At 37.1% G+C, this 15011-nt stretch overlaps 2 protein-coding genes across 9 annotated transcripts in view; one reads left to right on the top strand and one right to left on the bottom strand.

Annotated features, from left to right (window-relative positions):
* The window catches only part of SESN1 (sestrin 1), a 105617-nt gene extending 103802 nt beyond the window's left edge, over window positions 1–1815 (top strand). For all 3 annotated transcript variants that reach the window (XR_011422592.1, XM_001503992.7, XM_023650887.2), the window contains exon 10: window positions 626–1815. Coding sequence is in view for 2 of the 3 variants with exons in the window: in XM_001503992.7 (XP_001504042.1) it covers window positions 626–712 (87 nt within the window). In the remaining variant the exon portion in view is untranslated. The remainder of the gene's footprint in view (window positions 1–625) is intronic.
* An 8541-nt stretch (window positions 1816–10356) lies between these two features.
* ARMC2 (armadillo repeat containing 2) overlaps window positions 10357–15011 on the bottom strand; it is a 97945-nt gene continuing 93290 nt past the window's right edge. For 3 of the 6 annotated variants that reach the window (XM_014734450.3, XM_070225360.1, XM_070225361.1), the window contains exon 18: window positions 10357–11564. In XM_014734450.3, the coding sequence (XP_014589936.3) occupies window positions 11407–11564 (158 nt within the window). In that variant the 3' untranslated portion in view covers window positions 10357–11406. The remainder of the gene's footprint in view (window positions 11565–15011) is intronic. The other 3 variants (XM_001916466.6, XM_014734440.3, XM_014734447.3) reach the window with 1 other exon arrangement.

Raw genomic sequence — 15011 nt, 5'->3', positions numbered from 1 at the left:
GTATCAATTGTGGCTTGTTTATGCTCTAACTTAGCAATGATTCTTATTCTCCTTCGCCTAATCTAATGACTCTCAAACCCTTTCTATCACTTCTACCAACCCAGAGACTATTTCAGCACAGCTGTCTCAGGTGCCCCTTGGAAGGGAACTTCATTATGGTCCTAGAGTGAAAGAATAAAGACAGGGGACAGGTATGGGGGACAGGTGGGCTGGCCCATCTTCAGAAGCGCTGACATGGCTGTCATCCCTTAGGAAAAAGAAGACTTTTGCAAGAGCTCTTTTATTGTTTATAAATAGAGATGTCTGATCTGGTCTTTGCTGCATCTTTACAGAAGTTATGGAATGATGATTTGGCAGAGGAAGTTGGAATTCTAATAAAGCAATGTCTAGATTTTCTGAAATATAACAAACCTCCAATAAGAGATATAATTAACTATAAGCTCAAAACATCTATCAAAAAAGAACATCATATTGCTTTTGTTTTGAGAAATTAATATTCTGATCAGAAAACCCAAGACTTCTAATTTATTCATTGGCACAAAGAAAATGTACTTGTTGATGCACTGAAAAACTGATTGTGAATGCTTATAACCCTACCTTAAATGATGTTGTGTTTTATATTCAGGTTCATGTTAATCTGCTTCTTATAGAAGCTAGGATGCAAGCAGAACTCCTTTACGCTCTGAGAGCCATTACCCGCTATATGACCTGATGCCTTTCCTCCGCGAAAGATGATGGAATGATCAGCAGATATAGTCTACAAGGGGAAGGTACTAAGCCCCAGGACCAATGGTAGATAAAAGAATTCAGAAATCCATTGTGCCATGATTCCTTTAGTTTCTGCTATTTTACTGTGGAAATACCACTGCTGGCACAAGCAGTGAATGCTTGGCAGCTTCAAGTTTAGAGCTGTGAAGAAAGGCTGCCATTCACAGTATTTTGCTTTTTGACAGTACAAGATGCTGTATAACTGTTTTAATACAGCAAATAGTAACTCTCCAAATCCTGTTGCTTTTATGTTAAATAAGATAACAAGAATTGGAGCATGCAAAGAATGGGACTTGGATAATGATGTAAGCTTTTATACATAAAGAATTTTAGATCTTGGTGCTGCTATTCCTGCTGGTGGAATGAATAGAGTGGCTGTTCCAGTTAAGCTATTAGTAATAAAAGAGAACACTGCTACTATCTGAGCCTACATACATAATTTGTGTGGTTTCAAATTAAACTTGCATATGTGTTAAATTTTTTGCATCTAAAAAAGCATAGAATTATTACTCACAGCTCGGCAAAGGCCATTTTGATGGTAACAATTCATTTCTTTCATTATAGTTTTTGTAAATTCAGAGTTATTGGATGACATTAAATTATACTGGGATTCTTAAAGATTTTCTTCAAAAAGCAATCTTAAATGAAAGTGTGTAAATTATAAGAAAAGCTGGCATCTTTGGATATGCTGTTTCTCCCAAGATTCTCTGACACTGGAGGGCAGCTGTCTTGTGCAGTACTTTTGCTTCCAGCAGTGAAGTTGTGGGAAATGTTGCTGTAGACTGCTGCGCAGTCCCAGGTGCATTCTGCCCCTCTGCTCCTGCCCGCCTCATGGTCCCCACTTTAAAGGTTGTGCAGCTCCTTAAATAATAAAGCTGGAAAATATTCTTAGTCAGGTTATCAAATTTGATTTACAAAAATGCTAACTTTGAAACGCAAACAGGTTTGAAACAATGTATTAAGTACTTTGTATTCTGGAAGCGTGAATTGCTTTTGAAGTCTGTCAGTATTACTGGTATTTTTCAATAAAGAATAATTTTTCTCCAATTTTATTTGCTGTCTCAATCTCATAAAAAGACTTCACAATAAGTAACAATTCTGAGCCTCTATTTACTTTCATTATGTAAGTAGATTGACACTTAATGCTGCAATCAGATGAGAGACTGCTATTAAATGGCAGACTCTTAAAGTCATTTTGAGGGATACAAAGAAGAGTGGACCTTGATTTTATCTAGGACTATTTTTATCTTGGAAATGACTGATATGGTCCCATGCCTTGTCCCTTTTGAACTGAGATGTTTTAGAGTTCAAATAGAATTAAGAATTATGAGGAATAAGGACTTACTAGGGAGCAAGTATAGAACAAAAATGACACTGTCAAATAACAAGAAAAAGCTCTAAATTTAATCAGAGCTGTTGTAATAACTCTGTTACTCATCAAAACATTTATTGAGCTCAATCTAGTGCCTATAGATTTATAATGTATGGATGGGGAGGCACAATTTTGAAGAGAGGGGGTACCTGCCTTTAAGGATATATACCCTAGTGAGAAAGACTATCACTATAGATAGAAATTGATTAAATACAAAATATATTGAAGATAATTATAAAGAAATGGATAAGTCCATTTCTAGTGGGCTTACAATAGCTTATACATGGTACTACCCATTGACTTTGCATCATGTCTTTGCCCGCTTCTGTCTGCTGCTATCACACCATAGCGATACAGGTGAACCTAGCTGGTAAAGTTGCACTGAATATAGTTAAATTTTTACTCTTTCTGCTTCTGCTCTTTCTTTGTTCTTTGCACTTCCCTTGAAACTACAAAATTTCTACTAGAGGTTCTAATTAGTAGTAGGATGATCACAAAACAAGGTCAACTGAATGCATTATCTTAGTCCATTGAAGCTTATAATCACTTAGAAATCACAAGTCAAAATGAAAATTTTAATGAGTAAAAAAGTGTGCTTATACCTAAAGTAATAAAAGCGTGCATGTGATACAAAGTTGATGTTTCAATGCCTCGCATTTAACAGGTGCTTCCTGTTACTCAGAATGTTTTCTCAAAACTAAACACAGGATTTCTAATGTTACTATAATCTTTGAAACTAATAGTTTCCAAAATAATTGGGGAAGGTAAAATAGAATACTCTATGGAATATCAAAACCCTCCCCAACAAGAGGAAAATTTTTTCCTAAATAATCATGAATAGGTTTCTTGCTGAGGTTTCCAGGACTCAGTTTTTAAAATATGAGTTTTTTGTAAAATGTGAGGAACTTCTTTACTAGGGCCAAACTTAATTCAGTATCTCTTGCTATAAGAATAAGCTTAAATTCCAAACACTTCTGTATTTACTACAGTTATTTAAGTTTAACTTCCTATAAATGGTGGTGATATTTTTAACTTAAAATTCATTTGAAAGCAAAGGGATTTTTATTCTAATGGTTTAGCTATTTCAAATTAGTTTTGATAACAGACCATTGGTAGATAAGTAGGTAAATAAAACTTGTTGGATAAGCATGTTTTCCATCATTAAAATATTGTGGAAGTTTATTGGCGTATTTGTGACTAGTGAATGTCAAGGGATAGCAGAAGGCAGGCGGATGGGGAGTGACATCACCAATGACGCTCCAGGTCCTCATTCCCTTTAGAGACACTGAGTTAACAACAGTATAAGGACCAAATACCTTTGTGAGAACTCTAGAAACTAGTTGGGAAGCTACAGCACCCAGGCAAACACAAAACCAGCTGGAGGCTGCACCAAAAAGTGTAGGAAAAACTGTAGCATTTTGCTGGTCCTAGCCCCTCCCGCTACCTAGCACAGCAAGGCACAACTGAGGGGAAATTCCCATCTCCTCCCTCAGGACAGAAAGAAAACAGTAGAAAATATGTCCACTATTCTGGCTTCTCTGGGGCCTGCTTGAGGGACTAGACTCTGTCTGACCTGACTAGGAGCACTAGTGGGAGTGGTGGCATGGTTTGGATGCTGGTTGGAGGCCAGTGAAAACAGAAGGTAGCACAGAAGTGCATTACAGCAGCAGGGAGCCTACGGTTCTGCAGGTAGGCACAGGGGGTGCAAGAGATTACAGACAGGAATATAATAGCAACTGAGACAAAAAGCTCCTGAGAAGAAACAAGGGCAAGCCTCTCAGGGAAACTAAAACTGTTAAAAAGCGTATATCCTGGAATACACAAGCCCAGAGAAGATAGATCCCCAGAAAAGGTTTGAGAGATCCCAGAACCTGTAGCCAGGCTGACTGGCAAAGCCAGTCTGTAAAGGCTGGAAGAGGTGGCTATTTTTCAAATGCCCAAACCTCAACAAAGTTCAAGGCATATAAAGAAACAGGGGAACATGGCCCAGTCTAAGAAACAAAATAATTCTCCAGAAACTGACACTAAAGAAATGCAGATCTTTGAATTACCTGACAAAGAATTTAAAACAATTGTCTTAAAGAGCTCAGTGAACTAAAAAAGGACAAGATTGGTAAAGAAGTCAGGAAAACAATACATGAAAAAATGAGTATGTCAATAAAGAGATAGAAACTATAAAAAAGAACCAAACAAATTATGGAGCTAAAGAATAAAATAATCGAACTGAAAAATTCACTAGAGGAGTGCAGCAGGAAACTGATCAGACTGAAGGAAGGACCAGCAAACTTAAAGACAGGTTACTTGATATTATCAAGTCAAAGGGACAAAAAGAAAAATTGAAGAAAGGTGAAAAGGGTTCAAGGGATGTATGGAACACCATCAAGGAGGCCAATATACACGTCATGGGAGAAGAGAGAGAGAAAAAAGGGCAGAGAACTTATTTAAAAGAATGGACAAAAACTTAACCAAATTTGAGGAAAGAAATGGGCATACTATTTCAAGAAGCTCAACAAACTCCAAGCAGGATAAACCCAGAGACCCACACTGAGACGCATTATAATCAAACTGATGAAAGTCAAAGAAAAAGAATCCTGAAGGCAACTTGTCATGTACAAGGGAGCTTCTACAATATTATCAGCAGGTTTCTCAACACAAACTTTGCAGGCCAGAGTGCAGTAGAATGATAATTCCAAGTGTTGAAAGGAAAAACTATCAACCAAGAATAAAATATCCAGAAAAACTGTTCTTTAAAAATAGAGAAATTAGGACTTTCCCCGAGTTTATCTGAGGAAGTTTATTACCACTAGACCTGCCCTACAAGAAATGTTAAAAGACTTTCTTTAAGTTGAAACAAAAAGATGCTACAGAGCAATGCAAGGCCATATGAAAATTAAAGTTCTCCAGTAAAGGTAAGTACATGGGCAAATATAGAAACCTGTATTCCTGTAATTTTGGCATGTATGTCTACTTTTAGTTCTTGTATAGGATTTGAAAGACAAAAGCATAAAAAATAACTACAAATCTATGTTAATGGGTACAAAATACATAAAGATATAATTTGTGACATCAATAACATAAAGTGGGGTTGGGCAGAGCTGTAAAGGAGTGGAATTTTTGTATGCAATTCAAGTTGTTATCAGTTTAAAATAGATTGTTATAACTTTGATTTTTTTTTTATATAAGCCCCATGGTAGCCACAAAAAAAAATATCTCAAGAACTTACACAAAAATAAATGAGAAGCAAATCAAAGCATGTCACTAAAAAAAAAAAAAAATCAATGAAACACAAAGGAGCAAGAGAGGAAACAAGGGACAAAAAAGCTACAAAACATACAAAAAACAGTGGTAATAGTAAGTTCTTCCTTATCAGTAATTACATTAAATGTAAATGGATTGAATCCCCAATCAAAAGACATAGATTGGCTGAAGGGATAAAGTTAAAAAGAGGATCCAACTATATACTATCGACAAGAGACTAACTTACATCTAAGGACACATATAGGCTGGAAGTGAAAGGATGGAAAAAGATATCCCATCAAAATGGTAACCAAAAGAGTAGAGGCAGCTATACTAATAGCAGACAAAAGGGTCAATTCACCAGGAAGGTATAACAATTATAAATATATATGCACCAAATACCAAAGCTCCTAAATATATGAAGCAAACATTAACAGAATTGAAGAGAGAAATACATACCACCACAATAATAGTAGGAGATTCAATACCCTATTTTCAATAATGGATGGAACAACCAGAAGAAAATGAGTAAGGAACAGAAGACTTGAGCAACACTATAGACCACTTGGACCTATGAGACATATACAGAACACTCCATCCAACAACAGCAGAATTACACCTTCTTTTCAAGGGCACATGGAACATTCTACAGGATTGTCTATGTTAGGCCCAAAACAAGTTTTAACAAATTTTAAAAGATTGAAATCATACACAGTCTCTCGTCTGATCACAATGCAATGAAACTAGAAATCAATAGCAGAAAGAAAAACTGGGAAATCCACAAATATATGGAAATTAAACAACACATTCTTACACAACCAATGCATCAAAGAAGAAATCACAAAAGGAATTAGAAAGTAACTCACGACAAATTAAAATGAAAACACAACATACCAAAACTTATGGGATACAGTGAAAGCAGTGCTAAGATAGAAGTTTATAGCTATACATCCTTACATTAATAAAAAAGGAAGATCTCAAATCAACAACCTAATTTCATGTCTCAAGAAAGTAGAGAACAATCTAAACCCAAAGCTAGCAGAAGGAAGGAAATAATAAAGATTCGAGGAGAGATAAATGAAATAGACAATAGAAAAACAATAGGAAAAAAATCAACAAAACTAAGAGTTGTTTGAAAAGATCAAAACTGACAAACCCTTACCTAGATTAAGAGAAAAAAGAAAGAAGACTGAAATAAGTAAAATCAGAAATGAAAAACGGAGCATTACAACTAATGTAACAAATAAAAAAGGATTATAAGAAAATACTATGGACAATTGTACATCAACAAATTGGATAACTCAGAAACACACAACCTACCAAGACTGAATCATGAAGAAATAGAAAATCTGAACAGATCTATAGTAAGGAGATTAAATCAGTAATTGAAAACCTCTCAACAAAGCCCAGGACCAGACAATTTCACTGGAGAATACGACCAAACATTTAAAGAATTAACACCAGTCTTCCTCAAACTCTTCCAAAAAATTGAAGAGAAGGGAACACTTCCAAACTCATTCTGTGAGACCAGTTGTACCCTGATACCAAAGCCAGATAAAGACACAAGAAAGCTACAGACCAATATTCCTGATGAATATTGATGCAAAAATCCTTAACAAAATAGCAAAGAGAATTCAGCAGCACATTAAAAGGATTAAGTAGGATTAATTCCTAGAATGCAAGGATGGTTCAACATACAAAAATTGGTCAATGTATACACTGTGTTAACAGAATGAAGGAAGGAATCATGATCATCTCAATTGATGCAGAAAAAGCATTTGACAAAATTCAGCACCCTTTCATGATAAAAAAAAAAAAAAACTAAAAACGAAACACACTCAACAATCTAGGAGTAGAAGGAAACTACCTAAATGTAATAAAGGCCATTTATGAAAAGCCCATAGTTAATATACTTAATGAAAGACTGGAAGCTTTTTCTCTAAGATCAGGAACAAGACAAGGATGCCTACTCTCACCACTCCCATTCAACATAGTACTGGAAGTCCTAGCCAGAGCAATTAGGCAAGATAAGAAAAGGCATCCAAATTAGAAAGGAAAAGTAAAATTATCTCTATTTGCAGATGACATTATCTTATATGTAGAAAATCCTGAAGATTACACAAAAAAAACCTGTTAGAACTAGTAAATTCAGCAAAGTTGCAAGATACAAGATCAACACACAAAAATCAGTTGCATTTCTATACAACTAAAAAGGAACAATCTGAAAAGGAAATAAAGAAAACAATTCCATTTACAATAGCATCAGAAAGAGTAAATACTTAGGGATAAACTTAACCAAGAAGTTGAAAGACTTGTACCCTTAAGAGTCCAAAATGTTACTGTAAGAAATTAAAGACGACAAATGGAAATACCTCCCACGTTCATGGGTCAGAAGACTTCATATTGTTAAGATGTCAATACCATCTGAAAGCAATCTACAGATTCAATGCAATGTCTTTAAAAATGCCATTTTTTGCAGAAATAGAGAAATCCATGCTAAAATTCATATGAAGTCTCAAAGGACCCTAAATAGCCAATCTTGAAAAAGAACAAAGTTGGAGGTCTCACACACCCTGATTTCAAAACATATCACAAGGCTACATAATCAAAACAGTGTGGTACTGGCATAAAGACAGACATATAGACCAAGGGAATAGAACAGAGCCCAGATCCCAATAAACCTTCATGTATATAGTCAAATAAACTTTGACAAGGGTGCCAGGGCCATTCAATGAGGAAAGGACAGTCTGTTCAACAAACAGTGCTGGAAAAACTGGATATCCACATGCAAAAGAATGAAGTTAGACCCTTTCCATACACCATAGACAAAAATTAACTAAAATTGATTAAAGACTAAATGTAAGAACTAAAACTCCTAGAAGAAAACAGGGGAAAAGCTTCAGAACAGTGGATTTGGCAATGCTTGCTTGGATGTAACACCAAAAGCAGAGACAAAAGAAAAAAATAGACAAATGGAACTTCATCAAACTTAAAAACTTCTCTGCAAAGGGCACAATCAACAGTGTGAAAAGGCAACCTACAGAATGGGAGAAAATATTTTCAAATCATATATCTGATGAGGTGTTAATATCCAGAATATATAAAGCTCTCCTTCAACTCAATGACAAAAAACAAATAGTCCAATTAAAACATGGGCAAAGGACTTGAATAGGCATTTCTCCAAAGATGTTATACAAATAACCAACAAACATATGCAAAGATACTCAACATCACTAATTATTAGAGAAATGAAAACCAAAACCACAATGCGATATCACTTCACACCCATGAGGATGGCTATTGAACAAAACAAAAACGAAACAATAAGTTGGTGAAGATGTGAAGAAACTGAAACCCTTGTGCACTGTTGGTGGTAATGTGATATGGTGCAGCCTCTATGGAAAACAGTATAGAGCTTCCTCAAAGAATTAAAAATAGAACTACTAGAGCCAGCCCTGATGGTCTAGTGCTTAAAGTTTGGTGCATTCTGCTTCAACAGCCCAGGTTCAGTTCCCAGTCATGGAACCACACCAATCATCTGTCAATAGCCATGCTGTGGCAGCAGCTCACATAGAAGAACTAGAAGGACTTACAGCTAGAATACACAACTACGTACTGGAGCTTTGGGGAAGTAAAAAAAAAAGAGGAAGATGGGCAACAGACGTTAGCTCAGGGTGAATCTTCCCCAGCAAATAAATAAATAAATAAATAAAAATAGAACTAGTATATGATCCAGTAACTCCACTTCTGAGTATATATCCAAAAGAATTGAAAGCAGGATCTTGAAGAGATATTTACACACCCATGTTCATAGCAGCTTTATTCACAACAGCCATGAGGTAGAAGCAACCCAAATGTCCATTGGTGGATGAATGAACAAAGTGTGGTATGTACATACAAGGGAATATTATTCAGCCCTAAAAAGGAAGGAAATCCTGTCTCATGCTCAACATAGATGAACTTTGAGGACATTATACTAAGTGCAATAAGCCAGTCACAAAAAGATACATACTATATGATTCCACTTATATGACGTATCTAAGCTGGTCAAATTCATAGAAAGAGACAGTAGAATGGTGGTTGCTAGATGCTGTAGGGGAGGAGGAAATGGGAGGTGGTTTAATGGCTATAGAGTTTCAGTTTTGCAAGATGAAAAAGTTCCGGAGATCTGTTGCAGAACAATGTGAATATACTTAACACTCCTGAACTGTACGTTTAAAAATAGTTAAGACGGTAAATTTTAGGTTATGTCTTTTTTACCACAATTTTTTTTTAAAGGTGGGTATATGGTTCCAAATGGTCCAGCTTGCACATAAGTCTGACGGGGAGGCGTTTAGTATGGAGGAGAACGAGTATAATGGTATTCCACCATGAGTAGTTACATCAGTTATGAATACCGAAGGAGCTGTTTTAGAGGGAAAAAAAGTTTGATCTTTTTCACTGAAAGTAGAATATATAGCCTGCTATGGATAAAACAAAGGCTTAGAGGGGCCAGCCTGGGGCACAGTGGTTAAGTTCATCCACTCCACTTTGGTGGCCTGGGGTCTGCCAGTTCAGATTCTGGGCATAGACCTAGCACCGCTTGTCAAGCCACACTGTGGTGGCATCCCACATAAGGTAGAGGAAGATTGGCACAGACGTTAGCTCAGCGACAGTCTTCTTCACAAAAGAAAACAAAACAAACAGACTTAGATGTTTTTGAGAGATCAGCTTCCAGACTTAAAATGATGTCTTCTACTGGAGTGAGTCTGCTAGCGTATACTTACGGATGACTCTAACAAGGTAAGTGTCCCTAGAGGATTTTGCTGAGCCCTAACCAGGGATGAGCCCCAGACTAAAAGAGCCCTTGGAAAGTATTTGTTCCTGGAAATTTAGGTTTTTTTCTAATAGGCTTTAGAGCCCAGCCAGTCTGGGCTGCCTGCCTTTATCCCATTAATCTTGGTATTTTGCAGCATGAGAGATGAGCCATTAATAACAGCTTTTCTCCAAGCAGAGTAGTAAATCTACTTTTATTTCCAAATCTTCATTTGGCTAGTATAGGATAACAACAGTAATTTCAATTTCTTTGGTTCTTATCATTTATTCAAAGGCCAAACTTATCCTACAAAGAATGGCAAACTAATAAACTAATTACCATCATAATGTTATAATTTATTGAACACCTACTACACATCAGACACTGTACTGGACAGTTTGCCCATTTAATGGTTTTTTTCTAAACTACACCATAATAAAATAGGAATTATCCCCATTTTAGAGTTGAAGCTAAAGAAATTAAGTTACTTGCCCAAGGCCCAAGCAGCGGAGAGCTAGCATTCAACTGAGATCTGCCATACACCTAAGCCTACACTCTTTCTAGGATCTCACCTCCCTAGTCACGGAGAGTTACAATTATAAGGATAGTCTAGTCATTTTATTTCAAATGAAAAGAAGGAGGTAAAATACTCCCTTTTTCATCTATTTTGCTTATTTAATAGAGTAGATGGCTCAAAGCAGTCTTCTTTAAGTTTTTCTGCTTACTCCTCTTAATATGAGAACCAGAAAAATACCTAACCCAGAAAATTACTAGATGACATAAGAATTAGCACAGATACTTATGTGGAAATATATTCCTAATAGTGTTGACCACCATTCTTTCTATACACAAAGCCTAATAGTCTTCGGTGCACAGTTCATTTAACTACTGAACTGACAAGCGCTTCAAGTCCAGAATTGTCAAATCAGGATTTTAAGACTAGAACTAAGTTATTTAATAAAGAATAGAAGAAAAAGTCATTTACTTAGAAAAACCATGCATATATTTTCATCTTACATTGCTCCGAGCAGAAAGTACAACATGTATATTCATTTTTCCATAATACCTAACAAGAAGAAATGCTTATTTCTTTTAAAATACTTAGACTACTCACTAAAATCAGTACCTGAAAACTTTCAATATTGCTTAATACTGAAAAAAAATGTTCACGTTTGTTACCACTTCTTAAGAATGAAGGAGACCTGACTTCCTGTTTGTTGTTAATTTCACCATGTTAGGAAGAAGGAATAGGCAGGGCTTCCAGGAAGCTGTGATGACTCTGAATTCGGTTTAGAAGCTGCTGCGCCACAGGTTGGAATTCTGTTTCCCAGTGGAGTCTGTGATAATTCTTTAGGTCTTGGTCAAAACTGCCACCCAGTGCTAGCTCTTCATCTGTATCAGAAAAATGAAAATTACAGCAATTATTTGGAAATGCAATCTTATTGAATAAAGTTTAATTTTCAATGGCATGAGTTAAACCCATCCGGGATCATCTCTAATTCCAACATGACATAGGTAGGATTTGGGGTTAAAAGACTTTTTTAATGGGAGTCATTCTTTATTCTTTTTTATCAACTATTTTCAAATAAGTATATTTTAGTCTCTTAATAAAAAAGGAAAATAATCTTCTCAAAAAAAAATCCTAGATTGAATTGAGCTCTTATTTCAACTAATCCGTAGTGCTTATATGTAAAGCCCACATCCAAAAATCAGATGGCAATTTCTCAGAATAAAGTATTAACGGGTTACTTCCTTCTCTGCACATTAGAAAAGTTAATTACTTCAGTGGTGACAGATGAAACAAGGAGTCAGGAAATCTTTTGGGAAAGCAGCGTGGTTGAGTTTGACACTGTAAACTTGACTGAAAACCAACTTGCTGGCTTCAGAGCAACCTAGACATACTCCCTTGAAACGACACCCCTATGCTCTCTTCAGTAACAGTGAAAAGTGGGGCACTTTGAGAACCCCAAGAAGTACTAGAATCCCAAGTGAGTTCATGGATAATGCAGAAAAGCACTTGTGAAAAAAATGCACAACTGCAGCCTTGGTTTGCTTCTTAATCCCAGGGCACTCTGCATTCTGTGAACACCGTAAGTATATTCCGCCCAAGTAGGGAGATAAATGGCCGCTAATGTTTCTGCGCCGACCCGCCACCGCATTTTTCCTTGTTTATGTAGGAGTTGTGAAGGACTTCAGGAAAATGCAGTGGCCTGCCAGTCAGAAGATTGGCTCTGCCACTTCCTAGGTCTGTGGCTAAGGCAGACTTCTTAAGTGGTAACCGCTAAATCCTAAAATGACCACAAATATTGCTACTTACATAATCTGCAAACTCTTTTCATAGGGCCAATTAAAATCCTATTATAAATGCTTCCTTACTGTTTACATCAAATTTTCTACACTGAGTATTTTCACAGACTCTGTGTGCTTTGGCTCTCTTGGTGTTAGTGTCGCCACCCAGAATAAGAATAAGATAAGGGAGTCTGGAATCCCAGTTTTTACCTTCCCTTCCTCTCCTCCAACCAAGTGGACAGCTATGCAGCTCTGAGATAAGTTCCGGGCAGACACAAACACTTCAGCAAGGAGCTCCATGGAGACCCCTGTAAGCAAACCTGGATCTCCCCACCCACAAGATAACCAGGACCTTGAGAGGAGGAGAATGCAGATGGCATCTGATGCCTTCAAAGCCCTTCCCAGTGGGCTACTTCTGGACCAGAGGAGTCTGCGAGACTCTGAGTGCTTTCCCATTTCCGGATCTCCTTCCTGCTCACTCCTCCAGATATTCTGAGCACTAAACTTCCATTAAAAAATTAATTCTCTTGTTTATGCCCTTCTTTTCCAAGCAGCTTAGGACTAAGGGCTGCCCAGGCACTTCGCCGTCCCCTCCTCTCCCAGGGCTTTGGTGGGATTTGGTGATTTTAGCAAATCTATTTTGGTGTTTTGGGGTTTTTTCAATCCAATGTCAAGACTATGTAACTCTTCTTGAGGCTTGGCCTATAATTAGTTAATCTACACTCAGACCCTATTAATTATAAATTGGGTTAGACAAGATAACAAAAGTGGCCAAACAGCTACAGGTAAGAGAAAAGTAGTCTAAAGTTTCAAAGTAAATACAGCAAATACATAAAAAGTGCCGTATTGCCTAGATATTAAAAGTGTATAAAGAGTGGCAGAGGATAATTCAAGAAAAATTTAGATCTATGATTTTCAAACTTTTTTGACTGTAACTTATAAATACATATTACATTATGACTGTACACATATACTTACAACATATTTATATACAAAACCAAACATTTCACAATGGAATACTTATCTTTATGACATGTAATATTTTCTGACATTTTCTTTCTCTGCTACTTCATTTTTTAAAGATGCTGGTCAGAGTGTGAAAAGCACTGATTTAGACAACCAGTCATTCTTAAGTTTTCTTTGTGCACAACACACTTCCAGATACTAGAATTGTAGGGTATTAGAAAGGATTAAAGGACTCAAAACAATAAATTTGTCAGGGATCATTATAACACAGACTCTATTACAGTTTAAGTATCCTGCAGCATCCATAGAAGCATCCCCTACTCACTGCACTATTTCTCAGCTTGCTGTCCAGCACCAGGTAGCTGTTGAGGGTTGGATTGTTGTCCTGCCTATTTAAGGTGTGGTCCTCAAATTTTCCAGAAGCAGCTGATGGCTCTTTGGCATAGGCTTGATGATGGAATCTGACTTGAACCTTGGGCCCCACTCTACCCTTTTGTCACATCACCTAGGGGCTAAGTTCCATGTACCTTATGATGAGCATAAAATAACCTAGTGAGTATGTTTTACGTTCACAATAATAAACTGCGCACACTGCTCACCAGCTGCCAGCTCCCCAGAGAGAAGCCTATGGGCACAGCACTTAAGAACTTCAAGATAAACACCCAGCTAATGAGTTCCTAAGAAGTAATTGTAGTATATCAGGACGTTTTAGACAACATCCTTTTAAAAACACTTTCCAAAAAGACTGTCAACATCCCAACATCCCAATTCTGTTGAGGACCATTACTTTCTTTTTTTTTTCCAGTTGCCCATCAAGAAGAGTTGGGTAACATGTTGCTGTATCAATAGCCTTGCCATGTTTTCTAAAAACAGTGCTCACACTTCAACAGAGGGCTTTGGGATTTAACAGCTCATCTTGTTTTCAAAATGGCCTTTTTTTAGCTATCTTTGTAAAACAATGGAAATTTAAGTACACTCTCACCCACATATCCATTTCACTTGCTGCCACCCAACTGGCCAGACACAGCTACAACCCTGCCAGAAGCAAGGGTCTGAGGCCCACACAGCTGAGAGCAAAGCCAGGAAGCAGCCTGGTCCTCACAGTTCGTAAGGAGGGCCTTGTGATCACGTAAGAAATCGGGCCAAGCTCTGCTGGTGACTTGGCTCCCTGATGGACTGTGTTTGTTATCCATGCTCCAATCTCTTCCATGGGGTGGGCTAAGGGTGCTATGTAACGGAACAGCAGAAAAACACAGGCACAGAGGTTCATTTTCTGATGAAAAGTCCTGGCTTTTCTATAGTATGACCTTAGCCAAGTCACTTAGCTGTCCTAGATCTACTTTCCTCATCTGTCACCTAGATGATGGCCTCAGAGAGATCTTACAAGGATAGAATGAACATGCTTTAAAAGTATATAGCCCTATTAAAACAAAGGTACCACTACTGTCAGTCAATCCACAAGCATCTATCAAGAACCTAGTTTGCACAAGGCAATATCCTTTCCTTAAAGTGGCTTGGCTGGAGTGGGGAAATAAAAGTTACAAAACAATCATACAGGAGAAGTTACACAGTTCAGGAGTAATT

This window comes from Equus caballus, chromosome 10 (genome assembly GCF_041296265.1).
Source record: "Equus caballus isolate H_3958 breed thoroughbred chromosome 10, TB-T2T, whole genome shotgun sequence".
In the NCBI taxonomy this organism is placed as follows: Eukaryota; Metazoa; Chordata; class Mammalia; order Perissodactyla; family Equidae; genus Equus; species Equus caballus.
The sequence above is the reverse complement of the archived record's forward strand: the minus strand, read 5'-3'. Positions and strand labels throughout refer to the sequence as shown.